Below are 22,825 nucleotides of genomic sequence, written 5' to 3'. Positions count from 1 at the left end.
CAGGGAGCCACCCTTTCGCTCTGGCAGCAGTCCTGCCTTCAAACCGTGCCTGTGTTCCTGGGCACATGCTGCCAAAAGCAGGGCGCCTGTTCTCCCAGGGGTGGTAACAGCAACAGCCTGCGAAGTACACAGGGCCCTTCCACCAAAAAACAGAGAACTGTCTCATCAAGCTGCCGTTTCAGACCGGGGAGGAGCAAAGGCGCTTTCATCACGCCGTGAGTGCCTAAATTTAAGGTTTCTCTTGGTCCCTCCGCTCCTCTGGGCCACCGCCATGATGGCTCCGCGGCAGAAAGGCGGGCGAGCGGGGCGCGGCGGCCGCTCTCGCCCTCATCCCCCTCCCGGCCGGGGAAGCGGGTGGGGAGGAGGCGGGCCGAGGCGAGGGGCGGCGCAGGCCCGGGCGGGAGGCCGGAGCGGCGGGGGAGGCCTGTGCGGTAGCGCGGAGGGGCGCGGGCAGCGGCGGCGACATCCGAGGCCGCGCGGCAGGCTCAGGCGAGGGATCGCCCGACGCGGGTCCATCCCTGGCCGCCTTCCGCCCCGCCGGCTGCGGGAGCGGAGCGGCGTCGAAGACGCCGCGGCGGTGAGCCGGGGACAGGGCGCTGAGGAGAGGAAGGTGCCGGCTGGAGGGGGGGTGCCACAGCTTCCTCTCAGGGTGCGTCGCCGAGGCCGTTGGCCTGCTCAGCCGGCTGGCGCTCCCTGCCCCGGCGGCCTTGGGCGAGGGCTGGGCCCCGTCTGCGGGCCTTGTCCCGTTGGCAGCCGGGGCCTGCCTGCCCTGCGGAAGCCCGGGCGCGTTGGTGTCAACGGAAGCAACACCCGCCGGTGTCGGGAGCTCAGCTGCACGTTTTTCCTTGTTGTGTGATGCCTCTTAGTGAAAATACTGCCTGAGGAACGTCTTTCAAAAGCGTTCATCTTAGGGAAGCAAAGAAACGTTTCTTGAGCAGCAAGTCAGGGGCCTCGGACATCACTGAGCTGCCTCGGGACTGATAGGAGTCTCCTAGAATAAGGATGAAAGTATCCACCCTTGATGACAAATAGATGATAGGAGAAACAGGCAAATAAACAGCCAATGTGACATGAAACTTCTAAAAATACCTGTTCAATTAGCGGAAACAGTTTCTCAACAACAGCTTGGATCAGCCTTGAGGTGAAAGCTCTTATGGGCAGGTTTCTTGATACTGTGCCTGTCTGCAGAGACTGTAGCAGTGTGTTGCTGTGGCATTGAGCATCGTAATTTGTTGTGTCTCTGTGCAAAGGAAGAAAATGGTGGTATATTTCTCAGGAAACGGTGCAAATACAGAGCACAATCTTCTGTGAGGTAAACCAGTGAAGTTAGGATAAGCGCAATGTGTGCCAACAAAATTCTATTATATTTCCTCTGCAGCTTGGAAACCCCAAAGTGCCCTTCAGTAAGGGCTACTTGGTGAAAAAAAACCTTCAATAACAGCAACAATTCCAGTTGTCTGTGCTTGGGTTTCAGATACAACCACTAATATCTTAGCAGCTTCAGCAAATGCTTCTAGTTTGGCATTTGGTAGCTATAAACCTCTGGAGACAACATACGCTGCAAGTCCTTCTGGCAATAACATAGGATTGTAGAGAAGAGAATAGGCTTTTAGTGAACTCTCTGAACCTCTCTGATGTGCAAAGTATGTGCAAGCATGTGCAAAAAAGTGTAGTCAACTTAATGCTGTGTGCCAGTTTATTATTTGCTCTTGACTTGGATTTAGCTTGGAATGAACCTCCAGAGGTCATCTGGTTCAACTCCCTGCTTAAAGCAGTGCTGTTATCGAAGTTAGAGCAGGTTGCTCCAGACATTGTCTGGTTGAGCTTTCACTTGAAGGCTTTAAAATGGATTTGAAAGTTGGGTCTGAAATTTAGCCAAATGTGGAGCTAAGTGCCCAAAATGTTGGAAAGTTGTAGAGTTTTAGGCAGTCTCAATGAAGCATATTCTTCCTTGATTAACCGGAAGTTGTGTTTCCTTTCCATTTGTGGTGTCATGATTCTGGTTCTCCAGTTGTGCAACAGTCTTCAATGTGGATAATATAGAGATTTTTAGAAGATAAAAAGCAAGCAGAAAAGTATATTGCCCCGCAGCACACAGATTTTATCTTAGTAGATACAAAACTGAAATATTTTTAAACTAACATTTCTCTGTACATTAACAAAATCAAAAAGGCTGATAAACCACTTTAAATTTGAAAGATTCTTCATATTTTACCTGCATAAGTACTGAGTCCTGCATTCATAAAGGTGCAGTGTAATCAGCTTTATTTCTATGTCCTTAACAGCATGAAGCTCTTCCTGTGCAAAACCCAGCTCTTGTGACTTCCTTGTCAACTAAATGAATTAAATGTGAGTGAATACTCAGTGAGTCGAGGTTGATGGGATGGACATAGCTGATATAAGCCTTTATCTTAATCCATTCTTGTGGTGTCACAGTGTTTCTTAGCCTGTGAATTCAGTCTTTGAAGAAATCCCAGCGTTATTATTTGTAGTAGTCAATGTCCACAGGTCCCAGGTAAAACATACTTTATAGAAGAGTCTTAAATACAGTGAAATCTCCCTGGAGAAGCTTATTCTCTAAGTAGGCAAGAAAGATGAAGAGTGAAGGAGAAAAAGGTAGTAAGATAAATGGAAATACCTGTGCCATTGTACCTTCATGATGTGTCTTCTAAATGTCATCTGTGTTTCTCTTAAGTAATCAAGTTAAAAATATACTGACATCTTTTGAGGAGAAAAATTATAGAAACTAAATTGTTATATTAGTTGTGGAATTGAATTTTTCACCTGCTAATCCAAATAATCATTTTCAGCTGACACTGATGGCCCTGCTGAAGCTGTAGATAAAAGCACAACTTCAGCAGATACAGTTCTCAGTGTCCTAAGGACCCTAGGGAAGGTAAGACTAGAGGGTAAAATAAGATGAAAGAATGTGCAGCAGCTCAGCTTTTCCTTTTTGTGTGTAGAGCGTAGTCTCAGCACCCCTTAGAAGACTTAGCAAAATTTCCACCATCCTATTTCAGCTTTTTCCCTCCAGGCAGTAGCTAGTCCACCTACACTGGAGAATGTCAAACTGCATTAGGGTGTCATCTGTTTCATTATAAATAGTATTACTTCGACAACAGGATTGCATGCGTATCTCTGTAAATATGCCCCTTTATACTCACAGCATATTAAGTATCCTGTTGCCATTTGAAGTTAAATTTCCAAACACTTTTCTTATATGTAGTCTTATATGCAGTGTGGTGTTAAGATTATGTATGCAAAGATCATGTTATTATAGTTGTCCTCAGAGCCACCTTTTCTGTCAAAGTCATAATCCTATCAGAAGTATATACGTGGTACTTCTGTTGAGTGTAACCTCAAGATGAATCTCTCACTTTAAAAAAAAAAAAAAGGTATTATGGGATTAGAAAAAAATCTTTGCCTTTCTTATTATAGTTATGTGGAATGAACAAAGAAATTTTAGAGGCACCTTCTCCCTTTGTTTCCCACAGAAAAAAACCTTTATTCACGTTTTGAATCGGCTAGAGCAATCCCTGAGGTTATGTTATGATCCTATATTGATCCTGCTGTGGCATCTGTAGAAGGTCTGTGCCTGTTCCTGAATTCTAGACAGCAGGGCTGCAAATTGCTATAGCTTCTTCTGCCAATTAAGATTTTGTCTAATTCCTGCTTTTTCACACACCCCAGTGTGACTTCCTTTTGGCTACAGGAATAAGGAATATTCTGATAGAGCGTCTCCCTAAAGTGTCAGGGCTTCCCATAGGCCTCACAGATTCAAGTCCTCATGACCTTTGAGTGCATCTCTACATTCACCTTATTGTATGTTTTCAGACATGCTTTTCTGTGAAGCTGATTATGAAACACAAAATAGTGATTTTTTTTTTTTTTTTTTGTACATCCGTTCTTAAGTTACTTCATTCAAGCTTCATGGCAGCTTTTCATGGGATTCTACAGTATACTTTGCAGTTCTTTCCAGCTTTTGAGAGATTGATGAGTAGGGTCCTTTTAAGTTTCAGATTTCTGAACTAGGTTGGTATTATTTAATACTCCAAATGTTTAATTCCACTCTCTGATTTCAGAATCTGTCAGGACCCACAGCAAAACAACTCCACAAAAAGAGGCACCTTCAGAGCAAAGATGAACATCGGGAAAACTTACAGTACCTTTAACATCAGCAATGGAACAGATCTAGCTATTGGCTTTACATCTTCCACAGTAGCTATCCTTCTGTTTGGGACAAACTTTGTGCCTGTTAAGAAATTTGATACCGGTGATGGTAAACTTCTATTCTTTTGTTGGTTTTGCTATTTTTGCTAATAGGAATAATATTTTACCAGTAAATATGAGAGGTTTTTATAGCTAGAGTTATAAATATCATTACAGTCTTAATCCATAGAGCATGTTTACTTTTCTTTGCTATCGTTAGGGTACAAAGCAATAATGTATTGGTTCAGGATGTGGCAAATCTTTAAAAGAGCCTTTTTATGTGTTGTTGTACATTTTAACAGTGATGTGCATTTCATGAGCATTTCACAATGGAAAGTGAAATGTCCATTTTTCTACCCTTGTGGGGATTCTCAAATACATACAGTGTTATTTATACTGTAAAAGTTGTTGGACTTTGGAGGATTGCCTTTCAGTTGTGAACCTAACATAAAAACAACCAAAAATTGGAATTTTAATACTTTCATCTAGTGACTCGGTAAGAGGAAACAATCTCTTCTATTTCCTGCTTGGAATTTTACCGCTTTACTGTACTAGATTCATGTTGTATTTGCACGTTTATATGAAGCATAGTCAGTTACCAGATCCCTAGATGAACAAATCTGGCATTATATTACTGCAATAATAGTATCTGCATTACAGGCTGGATATAACCTCTCTCTATTCTTTGTGCCAAATATGGTCCTAAAAAGACAAGGCTAGACTTCAAAGCAAAGTCTTAGCTCAGCTAACGTAAAGTTAACTGGTCTGCCTACTTGACCCTTAGAGAATCTATAAAGGTAGAAGAGATCTGTCCAAAGTTTTTATCATCCTCAATATCCTGGACTAGTGGAAAAGTCTGAGCCCTGAGCTTTGCAGAGTTTTATCCTGTGCAGTCATCTGTGTTAGCAGCTGCTAGGGTGGTGGGAGAAGTGTGCAGTAACTGAATATCCTCTTTGTCAGAAGCCTGTCAAAATTTTCATGTAACACCACACCCTAAAATATATCTTTTGAATATATTGTAACACAGTTCCCTGAAATTCACAAAGGAGGTGGCCACCTTACAATTTTTTCTGTACTATTTTATCTAAAACATGTTATGTTAAGAGATTCACCTGCAGTGTTTTACAAGTTCTCTATTGTCTGCATTTGATTTTTCCATAGGCATGTTCTTCCAGTGGATTCTCTGTGCCTCCATATGGATAGTTTCTTTGGTGGTCAATTTAATCCAGAATTGCCCCCGTTTTTGGCCTCTTGCTATGGTTGGGGGTTTTGTGTGGGCTACAGGTAAGGATAGAGATTCTGTTTGTTGAAACAGCATATAATCCTAACTCTTCATAAAAAAACAGTGATAAAAACTTTTCCATATATGAAGTAGTAGTTATTTGGCAGTTATTTGGGTTTTTAAAGTCTCAGCATTCGTGGAGCTGTACCCTTATAGCAAATATTATTTTATTATGCTTATTTTATAAGCAGAAAATTCACACCAAAAAGAGCTTTTAAAATGGTATTGAGGAAAAGTCTGTGTTTAATGTATTTATTTTTTAAAAACACTGTTTCCACCCATGTTGTAGTTGCCTAGATTTCTTTGCCTTCTGAACAGTCACAGAACGTAAAGCAAAAATATATAAGATCACAGTCTAGTTTTTAACTGATTTTAATTTTGTTTTTTGTATTTCAGGCAATGTTACAGTTGTCCCTATTGTTAAAACTATTGGCTTAGCTCTCGGTCTTTTGATATGGGCTTCTTTTAATTTGCTGACAGGTTGGGCAAGTTCAAGGTGAGTATGTTTAAATCTTAAATCGTACATAATTAATGTTGCCATTTCTTTATTAATAACTAGAGTGAAAACAGTATCACCAGTAAATAGGATTTATCATATATATAAAAGAACTTTTTCCCTCTCAGCGGAAAGTACTCAGGTTAATTATTTTATCTGTGCTTCTGCTGTCTCAATAGGAAGAAGAATGCCCAGCGACATTCATTAACATAATTGAGTGAATAAATAATGTATTTGTTAATGTAAAACTAGTACACTGTATTTTTTATTCTACAGCATGGGATGATAAAATAGTTTAAATCAACTTCAATTTTTAAATAGATTAAAAAAACCAATGTAAATTAAATTAGTTTAAAGATTACTTTTGTAGACATAGCTTTTTGCAAGCCAACTGAAGCACTGATCCAATATTGCAAATATAAACTTAAGCAGAATTGTTTACATGAGTAAAGATTTTCAAGACTGGGTTATAATTTAGTTATTTGTATGCAGTCAGTGCAACTAAGTGAAACTGGTTAAATATTCCAGGTTTGGCTGGTTTGGAATTGACCCAGAAGAGGTATCAAGACCAATCTTAAATTATATTGGAGCTGGACTTTCACTATTAAGGTAAAAATTTATTCTTATAATAAATTTATGTAATGTAAAACATATAGCTAATAACCACAGGGATAATTTAACTAGAGGGCAGATGTATTGAAGTATTTGTTGCAGATTGATTTACTGCAGAATTCATGAGCTATCCATATCTAGCTGGTCAGTGTTGTGTTTCAGAATAGAAGCATGCATGATATCGAGTACAGTGGTGAAATGATTATTCATAAACACATAAATATGCTGATAGGCACGTTCAAGGCAAAGCAGTGCTGCACTGGTTGTCTCCCTAGATAGGTATTCAGATGGTTCTGACTAGAAGAATCTTGGTGAGAAAACTTCAGTGAGATTTCTGATCTGACTTCACTCAGTTGGGGGTACAAAACCATCCTCTTAACTGTAGAATATGTCACAGGACCCCTTCCCATATCCTTCAGGGTCGATGAAAGACCAAGAGACTTTGCATTATCTCTTGTCCTTAATAGCTCCCCATCTTGAAACTCTTAAGCCACGCTTAGACAGACAATGGCTTCCTTTGGGATCTTCAGAAGGACTTCTACTCTTATTTTTTGTTTAATATTTGTATGAGGGCACATTTTGGTCCAAGCACAGAGGGAAGAGGTTCTTTGTTACATAGAAGTGTTCTTGCTTTCCAACTGAGTGGCCAGGAACGTCTTTCTAGGAACATAACGGTGGCCCTAAATCCCAGGGGCAGTAGGCTTGATATAAACATGCTAAGCAGCACATGCACGTAATGCCTGTAGAAGGGTGCCAAGAACATGGAGACAACAGAGCCATTTTGATTGCTAGGAGAGAGCTGCTGCCTTAGATTCATGAATTTTGCTTCCAGTCTTCCTCTTTCCTAAGAGTCTGCAGCTTTTTACCCATTACCGTTGGACGTAGCATGTAATTTTGTGAGGTACTCACAAAATAGTAGCAGTACTGCTGTTTCTGCCCAGTGATTTAATTCAGCTCACCACCTGCTTCCTGCCTGTTTCTGAGATATCATGGAGAAGTGATCAACAGGGAAAAAGATTGTGACCAGACATGTTTTCCTGGCCAGCTGCACAAAGTCTGTGTATGTTGCTCTGTAGAGCTCAGAAGCATGTATTTCGTTTTAGCGCCCTGTATATGTTTGTCTAGTCCCTCTGGAGGAAGCTGACATCCTTTTATATCTACCCTTATTTCTTCAGTAGGAGACGAATCATTCTTCAAATGGAGACATTCTGTTTAAAGTTATGGGAAGGAATTCCTAAATCATTAAAATATCTTCCATAAAAATGAAAAACAGATCCTGCCAGTTCTGATTACACATATTTACCTGATTACCTGGAGCTGTGGGTACAAGTAGTAATGTTACCCTTCCTTCTTTGTTTTATCCACTTGGTGCACTGGAGCACCACTGAACAATACCCCTTCTCCTTCCACATGTGCATGAGGCCCTGCAGGAACAGTATTCCCTCACTCACATATGATAGAAGACTAAAAACTTAACTTTTTTCCTTGAGCACAGAGCCAATTCTGTGCAGGTTTAAGCTGTTCCATGTAGAATTTTCATGCAGATGTTCTACTGTATGTGTGGCTTAGTACAAAAGGGCACTGTTAACTAAGGCAACTATTGTTAATGTGGTTGTAACTACTGTCCTGGTTTAGCCAGGATAGGGTTAAGTTTCCCCAGCAGTGGGGGGGGAGCTCTAGCCGGGTTATTCAGATACCATGCCGAGTCACATCCTCGCACTGAAGTGGGACAAGGGGTTACCGCGTGTACTGTGGGATTGGCTCTGTTCTCACTGCTGTATTGGTAGAGATTTTGCTCTGTTCATTGTTATTACTGTTATTCTTATTGTTGTTGTTTGGTTGTGTTGCTGTTGCACTGTTGTATTAAACCTCTCCTTATCTCAGCCTCGGGGCTTTGTATTTCACTCCCTTTGTGGGGGAGGGGCAGCGGCCGTGTGGTCTCAGACCCCGGCAGGGGCTAAACCACCACAACTACACACTGTAAAAAGGAAATGTTTCAATCCCATTACATAGAACAGAAATCTAGGAAGTAATACAAAGACTATTTACTTACTGTCACTTATTTTGTTTGTTTAAAATGTGAAAAGCAATTATATTTTTAAAATATATTGAAGTGACTCTAGGGCAACAATGAAAATAAAATAATATGCCTCCATATGTAACTTTTGTCTTTGGACACTAAATGTTATGTCCTTATGAGCTGACATGGTATTTATTGGTGTATTTTTCTCTTCTGAGTGCTGTCATATTTCTTTTTATAAAAACTGAAGTCCAGAGTTCTTCAACTTCATTAGAAAGAACACCTTTGCTGAGAGAAAGTGTAAGTACTCTATAGTTGTTATTTTACAGCAGTGAAAGTATATATCCATTTAAAAACAAAAATTTGCTTAATGTTAACCAGATTTATGGATTTATGGTAGACTACATGAATGTGCATTGATTGTGTTTAATTTGTGGATCTTGTACATCCACATAAATGTGAGTAACAGAAAAGGTTTTTCCAAGTGTTCTTTCTCTATTGTCAGCTTTAAATGGCTGAGAAGTCCTTATTCTTTATGACAGAGATTATATAAAAGACAGAGTGTATTACTTTCCTATCTGAGAAGAAGCAGCAATTTTAATTAAAACTTAACTATAAGACTAGGAGGGTGCTTAGATGAAAGGCAACAGCGTATAACTCTTATCTGCCAGATTTTTGCCACATTACAGTGTCGCTGATTCTCAGCGTCAGCTGTGGCACAGGTTGGAGGCCAACGAGGAGTGCCAGATTGGCTGTTGCTCCTTGGGATGTGCAACAAAAGCTGGAGAACAAGAGGCTCCTACTACCATTGTACCTTACTTTTGCAGGTCAGTGCTCAGTTGCTACCTGAACTGAGAGCCCCTCAGATGTGCTCAATGCTCACTAGAGGTTCCAGTCTACCAGACCAAATCACAGAAGACAATCTGATTGCAGGATTAAAATAAAGAGATGTTGCAATTTCTTTATGCTGCAGACAGGAGCATTAATTTTCCTGTTTGCAAATAGTCCTCACTCTGATAGTAACACTAGAACTATCAACAAAAGGCAAAACCACATCATAAATAAAATCTATAGATTAAATAATTAATGAAATTTAAGGAGGGACAAGTTCTGTAAGTGAGATCTACTTGCATGCAGATTAAAAATAATGCTAGTTAAAATAATGCTGTTATGTAGTAAACCCAAAGTCCACATCCGAACTTGTAAACTTCAAGGTAAGTAGATCCAATTATTAGTTTGTTTTATTTTTTAAAAAAAAAATCTACTTTCTTCAGAGTGTTTTTGTAAATTCCTTTTGTTTCTCCTTCCATTTTCATTTTAATCTCTTAGAGCCAAACTGTTTGTTTAATACAATATTTGAGATTTTTTTTTTTTTAAATCAAGCGAAACTAAACTTGTGTGAAAACTCTTGGTTTTTTGCAGTCTATTAATGTTTCTGAAGATACCTCTGATGACTCGTGGGTGAACAGACTTTCTCCAGCAAAAAAGAGGCTCATGTAAGTTATTAACAGTTCTTTTACTGATGCAGGCCAAGTAGCCAGAGAAAGTAGTTGAACACAGCATAAGAGCAGAATTTGTGTCCTGTGGTTTTCCTAGCGCAGTCGTGCACTTATAAATAACAGTTTTTAAAGTATTAATATAGTGTACATATCTATATATGAATAGCTGTGCAACTATTCAGATTATTTCCTTTGCACTGTTGAGTGTGCTTTACCTTCTCAGTTAAGTATTAGTTACTGCAACAAAAGAAAATTTGGTGAAGTAAATAGCAATACCAACTAAGTAATTACAGAGCTGTTTTTTATCACCTGGTTGATTAGCACTCCAGCATAGAAGGAGCTTATGCTAATAACACACTTCTAGGTGTGGTTTCCAAATGAACACATCTGGAGAAGGCATGGCAGTATGGTAGGGAGACAGCAGAAGTGCTCCAAGGTGGAGACAGCAGGTAGCAATGGGCCAGTGTGGGAAGTGGAGACAGCCAAGAACACAGCTATCTGGACTCAGAGAAGGGGCCTAAAGAGGCAATGAACCTGGGAACAGTTATAAAAAAACATGTAGACTACAACAGTGAAGCTGACGGTGGGAGCATTTTAATTATATTTTTGTTTGTTTTCTCCTAACTCTGCTTTTAGGAAATCCTAGTTAGTTGATTTCTCTTGTCATTAATGTAGACTGCAGGTTCTTGGGGCAGGAATTGTCATTCTTACCTGGCCACGAAGTATAGAAAAAACTAAGTTACTGTGTTGAACCATTTATGCACTAGAAAATAAAAATGTGCTGAAAGGTATTATTTTTATAGTGTTGCTAGCAGTTTTCATATGATATGCAGTCTTCAACTGCAATACTGGACTTGTATATTGTCTACTTCCCTAATTAATGCTAGGCTATTTTCTCTGATTTTTGCTGTTTTTAAAGAGGATGTAGCCTGGCTGTAGTAGCTGGAATACTTTACGGCTCCAGTTTTGTACCAGTACTTTACATCAAGGACCATGGAAGAAGAAATGAAACTATATACACAGGAGCAAGTCAGTTTGGTAAGGGCTAATAGATCACTTCTACTTTATTTCATCAGTATATTGTGTTCTCCTGCTTACAACTGTGACAACTTACCAGTTCTGCGCTGTTATATGTCGTCATAATCATAGTACTAGCACTCCCTTTTTCTCGGAGGTGAATTACACCATTGAAAGAACAGTGAGAAACAGCCCAGAGGATACCATACTTAATTCATGGCTATGTTTCAGAAGGCATTAAATACTAGCACTCTCGAAATACAAAGTTCATATGTCTGGAACATGAGGTAAACAAGGTCTCCAGCTGAACCAATTGCCAAATTAGTACACCAGTAAAGGAAGAGAAGGTTGATTATAACGGATGAGCAGAAGAGATATATAACAACATAAGTAATTAAAACCTTGTAGTTTTGGAAATGGAAACCTTTTACATAAGCCTAATCACCAATTTCAAACAACATTTCCCCAGAAACATTTTCCTTAAGATGTAGTGTGTAGTCAATGAGGTAGTGCCAGCAGCAGTTTGAGAGCAAGGTATTGCTGAGACCGCATAAGGTTGCCATTAAGAAATTGTTTGTTATGTCACATACAATTTCTTTTTAATAATGGAACTTACATATTCCCCAGCTAGACAAAACGAGTGTTATCATTACTATAGCTGCCTTTCCTGTTGAGAATTTATAACTCCAAAGAGATAGAGATCACCTTGCTACATGCTTCTGCTTTACCTTGTTGGAAATACTCTCTTTAGCACATACGAAGTCCATAAAGGATTTGTTATTGTTAATGATTATAGTAATTAAAATTGTGACACATTCTTCAAGATGAAAAAAGGACAAAACTGTGCCATGTTTAACTTACACAATAGGTGCAGTTGTCTTGCCCTTAAATGTACAGAAAAGAAACAAGGCTATATACAGGAATACAAATGTAGACGGTCAGAAGAGGATGTAATTATTTAAAATCCCCACCCCAGTTCTGTAACCTCACCTGAGGATTTTCTTAAGATTTTAATAAATTAATTCAGTAGTTTGACTAATAGAGTTCCAAAAATAACAACTCACAGAAATGCATAAAAGCCTGTAATAAATGCTACAGTCAACACAGCAGTTAATTCATGTTTAATATATGTGTTATTGACCAAATCCATCCACAGTCAGGCTGGCAGCTGTGTTCATCACAATCACAATTGAATTTGAGTTGTTAGCAGTAGCACCTTATGTGTTTTTTTCTATGTGAATACTATCAGTGAAATAAATTTAGTTAAAATTAATAACTGATGGTTTAGACTAATACAATTTTGTAATTTCCCTTTCAGATTTAGATTATGTTTTTGCACACTTCAGTGGTATATTTCTTACAAGTACCATCTACTTTTTGATCTACTGTACAATCAGGAAAAATAAACCTAATGTTTATCCTCAAGCCATATTGCCAGGTATGACTGTTTTTTAAATTAGCAATTAATTTCAGTTACTTCTTATGACCATTTTGCAGTTATTAGTTCAAACTATGTGTTGGAATTGTAGTTTACTTTCCAGTCTCTTCATTTGACTTTTTGTCTCTCTTGAAAGCTCACTCGTATTAGGTTAATTAATTAAGGTTAGGAAACAATGATAAATTTTGTTCTAATCTGAAACTAGAACAAAATGACATTGCATATGGTGGATTTTCAAAAACTGGTTTTGCCATAGTGGAGAGCATATTGTCCAGAAAATTGTGAACTTTCATTAATTTGCTACGTTTGAGTAGCTGACTTTATCCCTTGAATCCGTTGATTTAGATTATCAGAGCCTTCTTGTTAAAGTAGTTAATGTACTAAAATACATATATACAGATTCTGTATTGTGCCATAAATATAAATATTCCACAAATTGCTGTCTATACCTTGCTGTGCATGTTTTTGATTGAGCTTTATTTTTCTAGGGTTTGTTTCTGGTGTGCTTTGGGCAATAGCCAATTGCTGCTGGTTCATAGCCAATCACTATCTCAGTGCTGTGGTCAGCTTTCCAATAATTACTGCAGTAAGTATATAAAAAATAAAGCAAAGGGTGTTTTTTTCCCTCCCATTCATAAAATTAAGTTAAAATTATGACATGTCTGGAGCATTTTAATCAAGAGTGTATACATTACTCTCTGCTTGTCTGTGCTAGCCTTTGTTTTTTTAGGAACATACATCTTGGTCAATGGCAAGCATAAAAAACAGAAGAATTGAACGTGTGAGTCTTTAGGTTATGTAAAAGCCAAAACTCTATAAACAGAACTATAACAATTTTAAATAGTAAACTGAAATGATTAAAAGAATAAATGTTTTATGCTTTCATCCCAACAAGTTCATTTTGTTCTGGATGTTTTCATTTGTGATTTTTATCCTCTAGCAGTCGTTTTGCTTAATTAAGTCAGTATTTTTTCTGTTTACATTTCTTGAACAAGCAGAACAGGTTATGTATTGCTGAAAATAAAGTTCTTGTGCACACGAGGGGGAAATAGGTTGGCCTGTTTTGTCTGTTTTATTCCTATTTATGATACTGTACCTTTAAAGCACTGTTAATTTCCAGAAGCTGCATCAATTCCATCACTAAGTAAAAATAAACTTTGCCTTTTCTCCCTTGTCAATCTACTAGATGGTGATGCAAAGGTGGATAGCTTCTGGCAAATGAGAGTTCATAAATACCAAAACCAAAGTTTTGCTGAACAGCTGTATTTCAGAAGCAAAATAATGAAACAACGTTAATAGGGATTAAGCTTTGCCTCAAGATGCAGTAAATCAGAATAAACTCTGCAGTATGCAATGAAAAAAAAGACTTGGGATCATTCTAATTAGAAATTGAAGGATTAATGGAAAGCAGCTTTAGTAACTTAGTTATCAGTCTGCCTGAAGGGCAAGGATATAAAATCATGAAATGAAGAATTTAAGGACAGCACTGATGAAAAACTGCCTGTCTGTTCCACAGGTTCAGTCAGAGCTGCTACTTTACTTCATCCTAGAGAGAATTTCAGACAGCTATTCATCAATCCCTTTAACAACTTGTTTCATTTTCAAAATGCATTCCTCTTGCAGCATACATTATCTAGAAAGTGAAATAACACCTTAGCTATTATTCAAATAATAGTTGGCAATTTCGCTAGGAAACAGCACCCACAAATACAATCAGCATGAGACACTGTTTCCTGCTGGCCTAAATCTGTGTCCTGTCAGCTGTACTGAAGCTGGGGAGAAGAAGATCACTGTCCAAACATCTGTCAAGTGTTTCTGAGAGCAGCTCTAGTGGGAAGCATTTAACAGAGCCAGGTTTTGCTTCATATTCAGATAATATTTTCTAATCAGTCATGAAAATTCAGATCATTGCTCCCACAGGGGAAGAACTGTATTACCAAGACTTGTTGTGTATCACTGTTTGCTGTTAGCTAGGAAATCTGTACAACAGCATCACAGATAATCAGTATTTCCCTGACCTGTCTATGTGGCTGGCTTTGTGCTTTGCCCAGATGCCTGCTATACAAGAAATACATTTATGTTCCAATCTCTTGATATCATACTGAATGATAAAACAGACTTTGTCCAACTAGTTAGTCATGCTAATAAAGGAAATGTTAGGAATATCCATGGTAGCTGCCAATAAACCTGAATAGTCCTCTGAAATGTAGTAACATTGTGGACTATACTTTGGACTGAAGTGAGGCATATTACTTGGAGCTTACTAAAAGAACATGTAGACTCTCCAGCGAAATTTAGAAAGAAATTGTGCCTTCTCTGAAAAAAAACAGTGTCTCATGTCTTTATCCTTTCTTGAAGATTTTATTGTATCTTACTTCATAAAGATTTCAGTGTTGTTTATGCTTTTGCTGTGAGTGATGTAATTATATGGAATGGAAAGGCCTAAATTTGTTACCCGGACAAAATTCAACCACCCTGAGAACAATAATGAGAAGACTGTACATTTTAATGGAATGCTGTAATGTACAAATGAATCTTATTCTTTAGGGTCCTGGCCTTGTTGCTGCAATGTGGGGAGTCCTTGTATTTAAAGAAATCAAGGTAATTTTATTGTGTCTCTTACCTAGCCTCTCTTGTCTCTAGCTTTAGGAACAGCATGACTCGGTATACAGCTGTATCTCTTAGATATCTTCTCCTTACAAGTATTGCATTATGAAGGTGAAAGTCATATCATGCAATACTTTTTCCAAGAAGGATGAAGAACTGTGAACAATTTTTACAGGGATGAAGATTTGAATTCCATAACTGTATGAGCAGCAGTGGGAGTAAGTGAAGAGTGTAGCAGGGCAAGGAGGCAGGATGCCAAGCACAACCTGAAAACAGTCTTTATTTGAGTCAGTTCTTTCAGTGGGGGCAGGGGAATGAGCAGTTGTCCTAATAATCACATAGACAAGTAGATTAGACTTTGAGGGTCAGGTTCACCAAAGGACCAAAAAATGAGATGGTGGTTAGTTGGCCTTGCTAATTACAGTATAAGGAAGAGATCCTAAACTGATATGGCAGTGATTGTCTAGAACAAGCTAATTTACTGGATGTTAACATATATGACAGAAACTATTTTACCAGTGGAATTTAAAGCATGGAATGCTAGTAGTGTAATCCTCAGGTTCCCTTAGCTAATCTGGCCACAATCTATAGGTACGTAACTTGCCATTGCAGATCATCTTTCCCAATGTTTTTGGTGACTGTGTAAAATGTGTTAGGCATCCAGGGATCAGGAAGTAGAAGTTCTGTCTCTCTCCCACTGCAGATTAATGTTGCGCTATACTAGAAGACCATCATGTTCATTATCCAAACCTTTGTGACTCACCAAATCTCCCATCCTTTTCATACATTTTAGAATAGTCTTTGCATAAGTGTTCACTGCTTAAAAATAATCTGAAAATAGACAAAAGCCTTTAAAAATACTTTAAATTATTTTAATTTTGTGAATATTTTACTAAGTATATGGCATCATACATTACTTGTACTAAACTGTTTTGAAGACCAGATATGTTACAAACATTACATGAAATAAAATTTACTATTTCATGTAGTGGATTTATTAATTTTGTCATAAAATTAAACCCTAGTTCTTTATTTTACTTTTTTGGTGAAGTGGTATCTATTATGACAACATGATATTTTTCTTTTTCTCTCCCTTTGCCTGTCCAGGGACTGAAAAACTACGTGTTACTCTCAGTAGCATTTTGTGTCATTTTGGCAGGATCACTCTCCACAGCTTTTTCTAAAGTTTGAAAGGAACTTCTGGACCAGTAGATGGTGCTACTGTTTAATATAATCAGAAAGACAATATTGGTATATTGCAATACATAATAATTTTCAAAATGTATGTCCAGCATTTACCCTAACTTGCTTCAGGCAAGTGAAAAAGAAAACCATTGCTAAATGTTCCCATTTGGCATGAAAGAATATCTGGAAATGTTTTTTTCTACATTTCTTGGAACAGTAAGTATATCAAAGGATTTTATTTAATAAAGCTAAATGATTTTATAGTTACTAATTTTGTTTCTTCTGGTTCAAGTACTAAATGTCATGCAATCATAAATTGTCATTTACTGTTGTGATGGTGGATAAAGGGATTTTAATTCTTTGTAATACTGTATGCATTTGCCAGCTGATTTGTTTTATTATAATGTTCTGTCTTCAATATAAAATATGTCTTGGAATATTCTTCATGAAACTGATTCACATGAAGATGTGAAAGTCATCAATTTACATTAAAACATTATCTTACAATTGCTTCAGAAGTTTTAAAGAAATATAGAAAAAAAAAAAGGTGCTGTAAAATAAATTACTTGTGTTTGCTGCTAAACTGTTTATTTAGTTGCAGGAACATTATGTAGATATCAGGACCGGGATACAAATAGGTGGGGAAGTTTGGGGTTTTTTATTTTGGTTGCAAGTAACATTACATTTTTGTGTTGCAATATGAGCTAAGTATGTGGTTCAAAGTTTGTTTCCAAATAACTTTGGGTATTTTCTGAATACTTACTTTCCTATGTAGCATCTTCAAATCTTAAACATTATGTATGGCAATATTTATTACATTGAAGCATCATGCTAAAACTGCCCATTCATTTTCTACCCGAAGCGAGGTCATTGTGGGAATAGAATGGAAGGTTGGTGAGGAGGATGGTAAACACCCTCAAAAAACACATATATCATACTAATTGCTGTTTAGCTTTGTGTGCTTGATGGGTAGAATGTCTGCTTTTAAATAACATAGGCCTGTGAGAGACTCAGAGACACCTTATTGAACGTCCTTGAGATTCCTGCCCTACTGTGGGAAAGATCAAATCACAGTGGAAAATTATGCTTGCAGAAATCCCTGGTATATACAGATGAAAGCAGCAGGTTCAAGATCTTTTCTTTCTTCTCCTTTTTCTGGCTAAGAACAACCAAGCTCCACAGTGCCTGTGTCCTTGCTTGTGTGCCTCTGCCCAGGTGCTGCGGCAAAGATCCCCCAGGTTGTGAGGTAACAAAAATAAATTTACTCTTTGTGTTTCATCTGTGGTTTTGTGGTTGTTCCTGCCTGTGTCGGCTCACACATTTGGCGTGGTCGGCAGGGTCCAGGAACAGCCATGCCATGGCTAAAAAAGAAGTCAGGGACTGGGGAGACCATGACAGGGACTCCCTTATTCTGGGGTGGTCTGGTACTGAGGACTGGACTCCCGTGGCTGCTTTCCTGGCTAAATTGACTCTGCTGGAAGCATGGCCTGAAATAGATGAAAGGGCAGCGGTTACCCCCCAGACAGTTGCAACGGCTATATGCAGATCACCATGGAAAGCAGCATCGGATTCTTCTTGCAAGTTAGCAGGGCAGTTGGGATGGTTATTAGTTACTGGTCTTAGAGCTCTTGACCATGAAGTTGTTGCATTACAGAGTAAAATGAGAGAATGGGAAGAGGAGGTCAGGACTTTACAGGATGCAAAGGCGATTGTGCCAGAAGTAATTACTATTCAAGCAGAGCAGTGCTGTGATCCGCAAGATAATGTAAAGTGGTTGGTAGCATGTGTGCTACTAAACGAAGGGACAAATATGGGAAAAGTAAAGTTTCAATTTCCCAAGTCCATGCTCTCACCACAAAATGGTCATGGGATCCTAAGGAATGTGATGGAAATATTCAGAGTGAATGCTCAGACTCCAAGACCAAGTTTGAATTTGATCCGGACTTAAAAGGCAGGAAGATGGTGGAAGCATGACCCCTCATACAAATGAAGGGGCAGTAGGAGCAAGCAGATGGGGGAATGCAGCTTATGTGTACTTACACTCCAAAAGAGTTGAAGGAATTTTAAGAGAATTATCAACAACAGAGTGGGAAAGGCATACTGGCATGGATTTTGTGAGCTTGGGATAGTGGAACTGCATCTATTCATTTATTAGTGCATGAAAAAGATTTATTAAGCCCTATAGACAATGCTGATCAGATAAAGATATGCTCAGTTGCAAAGTACCAGAGGTCCTAATGGGTGAGCTATTATTGCACCTGTGCTATATCGGTGGTTGTGTGCATCAGTTTTAACAGCATATACAGAATCTACAGAATTAATGTTGTCCCTCAGGAACTGGTGTACAATGGTAAAAGGTATTAGTTTGATGTGACAGATAGGGATGGCTCGTCTTGGTTACGGGATCTAATCCAGACAGGGTAGCAGTAATGAGAAATATCAAAATGCAGTTTTTGAGTAGTGCCTGCCTCACTAAAACCCTTGATTATACCATCTGTGACAAATGCTATGGGTAACGTAGACACCCTAGCAGATATCTTGAGGGAAATTGAGGCTGTAATGTCAGAACCATCTGTTTGGGTGGTGAATAAAGGAAAGCCAGCAAATACGTGAGGAGCCACAGCACGGGTGATAAGGAGACATGTGGAATGATCTTGTATGAGATGGTATCCCACAGTCAGAAATAGATGGGATCACGGCATCATAAATGTTTTGTCAATGGCAAAACTTAGCATTTACGCAGAAAAGCAGACCGCCCCTAGCCCCACCACCAACTCTGCACCCACCCTCCACTCTGCCTGCCATCTCAAGGCAAGACACTACCTGGCAAATGCCAAAAAAGTACAAATTAAGGGTTGGCAGGTCCCCGAAATTTGCTGCTAGTGCAGCCTCTTACTGTGAGGGGACCGGACACCCTTGTGTTCATCTGACTATACTCTGGTGGTCTGGGGGGATTTTACATGTGTTAGCTCTGACAGATACCAGAGCTGAGGTTACTGTATTACGCAGTAATATTGGTAATAAAGAAGCTGCATCACAGATTCGGGGGTGGGGGTGGAATCTGACCCCTGCCCTCTGAGCAAAGATTACCTTAACAATAGGGAATGCCATGCAATTTGCCACGATGGTGTTAATTGCCCCAGGTATAGAATATATCTTGGGTGTGGATGTGTTGACAGGACAAACAGTTGAAACTAAATGGTCGCTTCTGCTTCGGGACTTTGCAAGCAGGGTTTGCTATTTGATCTATAACTGTCTTGTGTGGTTTCTTGAAGTGGGATCATGTTGTGCTGCCCATGCCTCCCAAGGTGTTAACTGTAAAACAATATTGTATTCCAGGGGGGAAGGAGGAAATTACTCAAGCTGTTCAGGGACTTCAACAAGTTGGAATTGTTAGAAAAGTACAATTGCTTTTAATAATCCTATTTGGCCCATTTGTAAACCAGCTGGCACTTGGAGAATGACTACAGGTTATAGAGAATTGAATAAAGTCACCCTCTCCCCATGTTACAGTACGAGGTATGGTTGCTTTTACAGAAAAAATCAGCAAAAATTTACAACTCTGGAAAGTGATGATAGATCTTGCTAATGCTTTTTTTTCAATAGCCATTGCTTCAGAAAGCCAAGACCAGTTTGCCTTTATCTGGCAACAAAAGCAATATGCTTTCCAAGCGTTGCCTCAGGGATATACACACAGTCACTCCGTTTGCCACCAGATGGTAGCAGCTGATGTGGTACTATGGCTGGTTAGTGTTACTTTTTACCATTATATTGATGATTTATTGATTATGTCAAGAGTTACAACATGAAACTGAAGCAGCTGCTGAGTTGCTGGAAGCACATTTACAGGACTGAGGCTGGGCAATTAAGCCAAAGAAAATACAGACCCCTAGTACTGCTGTACAATTTTGGGGAATAGTTTGGTGTGGACAGATTAGAGAAATACCAAATAAAGTACAGCAAATAGTCCAGCAATTTCCTGTGCCAACCACAGTAAAACAGTTACAGACTTTATTTTTAGAGTATTGGAGAACTTTTACCCCACATCTGATGGTATTAATGCACCCTCTGCTACAAAGAAGGAAGGAACTAGGAACTAGGAAGAAGGTTGTTTGGCAGTGGACCAAGCAACGAGAAGCCTTTGATGCCTGCAGAAATTTTTTGATTGAGCATGCGCAATTATACACTTGTGGGCAAGGACATCCTGTTGACTTGGAAGTAACTATTCTAGATTATATAGTATCATGGTGATTGTGGCAGATGACTGGGCCAAAAAATCAGAACGAATCTATCAGCCTAGACGTGAAGATTCATATAATAACCCCTGAGAATGCTGTATGGTTTTATACCCCAACTTCTCTTATTTTGCATCCTTTGTTGTTATCAGATTCTTGAGTTCTTGTATTTCAGGTCTCTTCGATGAATATCTGGGCCTTATCTAGAGGAGGTAACATTGGAATGGTGTTACTGGTGTTGTGAACCCAACATTGAATTGAAGTTCAATCTGAGTGGGCAATTACCCCACATCAGGTTATCAAACCCAGAGTAATACTAACGGAAGAATCTGGAGCAACAGCGTATGTATTACTATGTTTTACTCCCCTCCCACAGGTTGGCTCGTTGTGCTTTATAGTCTTATACTACAAACACATACCATGGACATTTCTACAAGATCAGCATGTACATGCTTAGATTTGATTGGCCTTTACTGTAACTGGCTCATCTGCCTTTTATATTAAGGGAAGATTAACAACTGCAGATCTATTTGACAATGTCTTTTATTGGCATGCTAACCCCAGTAGCTGTGTTACAGAATGATATTATGCTGAGTGATTTTGATATTAATGTTTCTCATTGGTATTTTTTCTGAGTAGGTAACGGCTGTATGCCAATGAACATCACAAAATTGATTGACGATGGTCTATTTCCTCCTTTGACAACATAAACGCTGCTTCAGTTTTGAAGGCATGTGTTGCTTCAACATAACTGATGGATCAGCCAGTGTAGAGGGCGACATTCAACATCTCTAGGACTTAAAGCATCAAATGAAACCATCTACTGAAGGTGCCTGGCTGACTGAGTTGTTTAACTCTCTGACAGGATGAATGGGACACCTGATCCAAAGCATTATTGTAGGGATACGTTTATTCCTTTTTTTCTTTATTTTATATGTGTTTATTGTGTGCCTCTGTAAATCGCTCTGTGCTATACCCTGCAAGCCCAAATGAACACCTCCAGCTTTACCAGCCCCAGCAGAAGTGGTCACTTGGGTGAGGGGGTGGAATGTGGGAATACAACTGAAGATTGGCGAGGAGGATGGTAAACACGCTGAAGTGACTTGCAGCTGGGGTGTTGAAAAACACATATATCGTACTAATTGCTGTTTAGCTTTGTGTGCTTGATGGGTAGAACGTCTGCTTTCAGGTAACATAGACCTGTGATAGACACAGTGAACATCCTTGAGATTCCTTCCCTACTGTGGGAAAGATCAAGCCACAGTGGAAAATTATGCCTGCAGAAATCCCTGGTATATACAGATGAAAGCAGCAGGTTCAAGATCTTTTCTTTCTTCTCCTTTTTCTGGCTAAGAACAACCAAGCTCCACAGTACCTGTGTCCTTGCTTGTGTGCCTCTGCCCGGGTGCTGCTGCAGAGATGCCACAGGTTGTGAGGTAATGAAAATAAATGTACTCTTTGCATTTCATCCGTGGTTTTGTGGTTGTTCCTGCGTCCTGTTTGTGTCTGCTCACAGTCATCTATATGTAAATCACTTCTGACAGTTGTTGTTTAACTTGTTTCTTTAAAAAAAGTAAGTACATTTCACAACATTTTTAGGCAAACTAACCAGCTTCTAACTACCTGTCCTGCTAGAATATCCAAAGGAAATTCCCTATGAGGAATATGTCCACTGTTCCATGACCACCACTAATGTGGAGAACTATTTATTTTCTTACTCATGGCGGCTAACATTTATATATTCAGCATGTTGTCTGAACCTCCCTTTTAGTCTTTTCTTCAGTATATTAGACAACCCCAGCTCCTGCAGTCTTCCCTTGTTTGTAATGTGCTCAACATTTTTCTTGCTCTTTCCTGAACTCGAAGTGGACTAGATCTGTCTATTAAAACTAGACATGGCAGTCAGACTACAATCTTACTAAAACCAAGAAGAGCAGCAGTAAGATTTTTTTTTTTCCCTCCAATTTGCAAGTTCTCTTTGTTTCACATCATAGTATGACACTTTGCTATCACTGCTTGATAATGTTACTGTGTTCAGATTGCATTCGTAATTTCTCCTTTTTCTCTTCCACCTTTCTTTGGCTACTATTTATCAGATTTGATCTCAGAACTGTTACTTAGCCTGCTTTTTTCCATCCCCTATTGTTTATTCCTACCCAAGTGTCAGAACTTGGTGTCTGACAGGTTTTTTTCCCCCTTAAGACATTTCTCTAATTTCACTCTGT

The 22,825-nt window shown here is 39.0% G+C and overlaps 1 protein-coding gene across 8 annotated transcripts; it reads left to right on the top strand.

Annotated features, from left to right (window-relative positions):
- Positions 1–63: 63 nt before the first annotated feature.
- On the top strand, positions 64–22,068 carry TMEM144 (transmembrane protein 144). 8 transcript variants are annotated; one of them, XM_074822940.1, is made up of 13 exons: positions 64–215; positions 2,286–2,349; positions 4,083–4,279; positions 5,371–5,493; positions 5,888–5,987; positions 6,516–6,596; positions 8,838–8,919; positions 10,042–10,115; positions 11,038–11,156; positions 12,454–12,573; positions 13,062–13,159; positions 15,121–15,174; positions 16,288–22,068. In XM_074822940.1, exons 3-13 carry the CDS (start codon positions 4,141–4,143, stop codon positions 16,369–16,371), a joined length of 1,074 nt encoding a protein of 357 aa, XP_074679041.1. In that variant the 5' UTR covers positions 64–215; positions 2,286–2,349; positions 4,083–4,140; the 3' UTR covers positions 16,372–22,068. The 8 variants fall into 8 exon arrangements, with proteins under 8 accessions (XP_074679041.1, XP_074679042.1, XP_074679047.1 ...); XM_074822945.1 differs by lacking the exon at positions 64–215 and adding an exon at positions 444–577 and having other exon boundaries at positions 4,083–4,273; XM_074822938.1 differs by lacking the exon at positions 64–215 and adding an exon at positions 444–577.
- Positions 22,069–22,825: the final 757 nt, after the last annotated feature.

Source organism: Strix aluco, chromosome 4, assembly GCF_031877795.1.
Source record: "Strix aluco isolate bStrAlu1 chromosome 4, bStrAlu1.hap1, whole genome shotgun sequence".
Classification (NCBI taxonomy): Eukaryota; Metazoa; Chordata; class Aves; order Strigiformes; family Strigidae; genus Strix; species Strix aluco.
The sequence above is the reverse complement of the archived record's forward strand: the minus strand, read 5'-3'. Positions and strand labels throughout refer to the sequence as shown.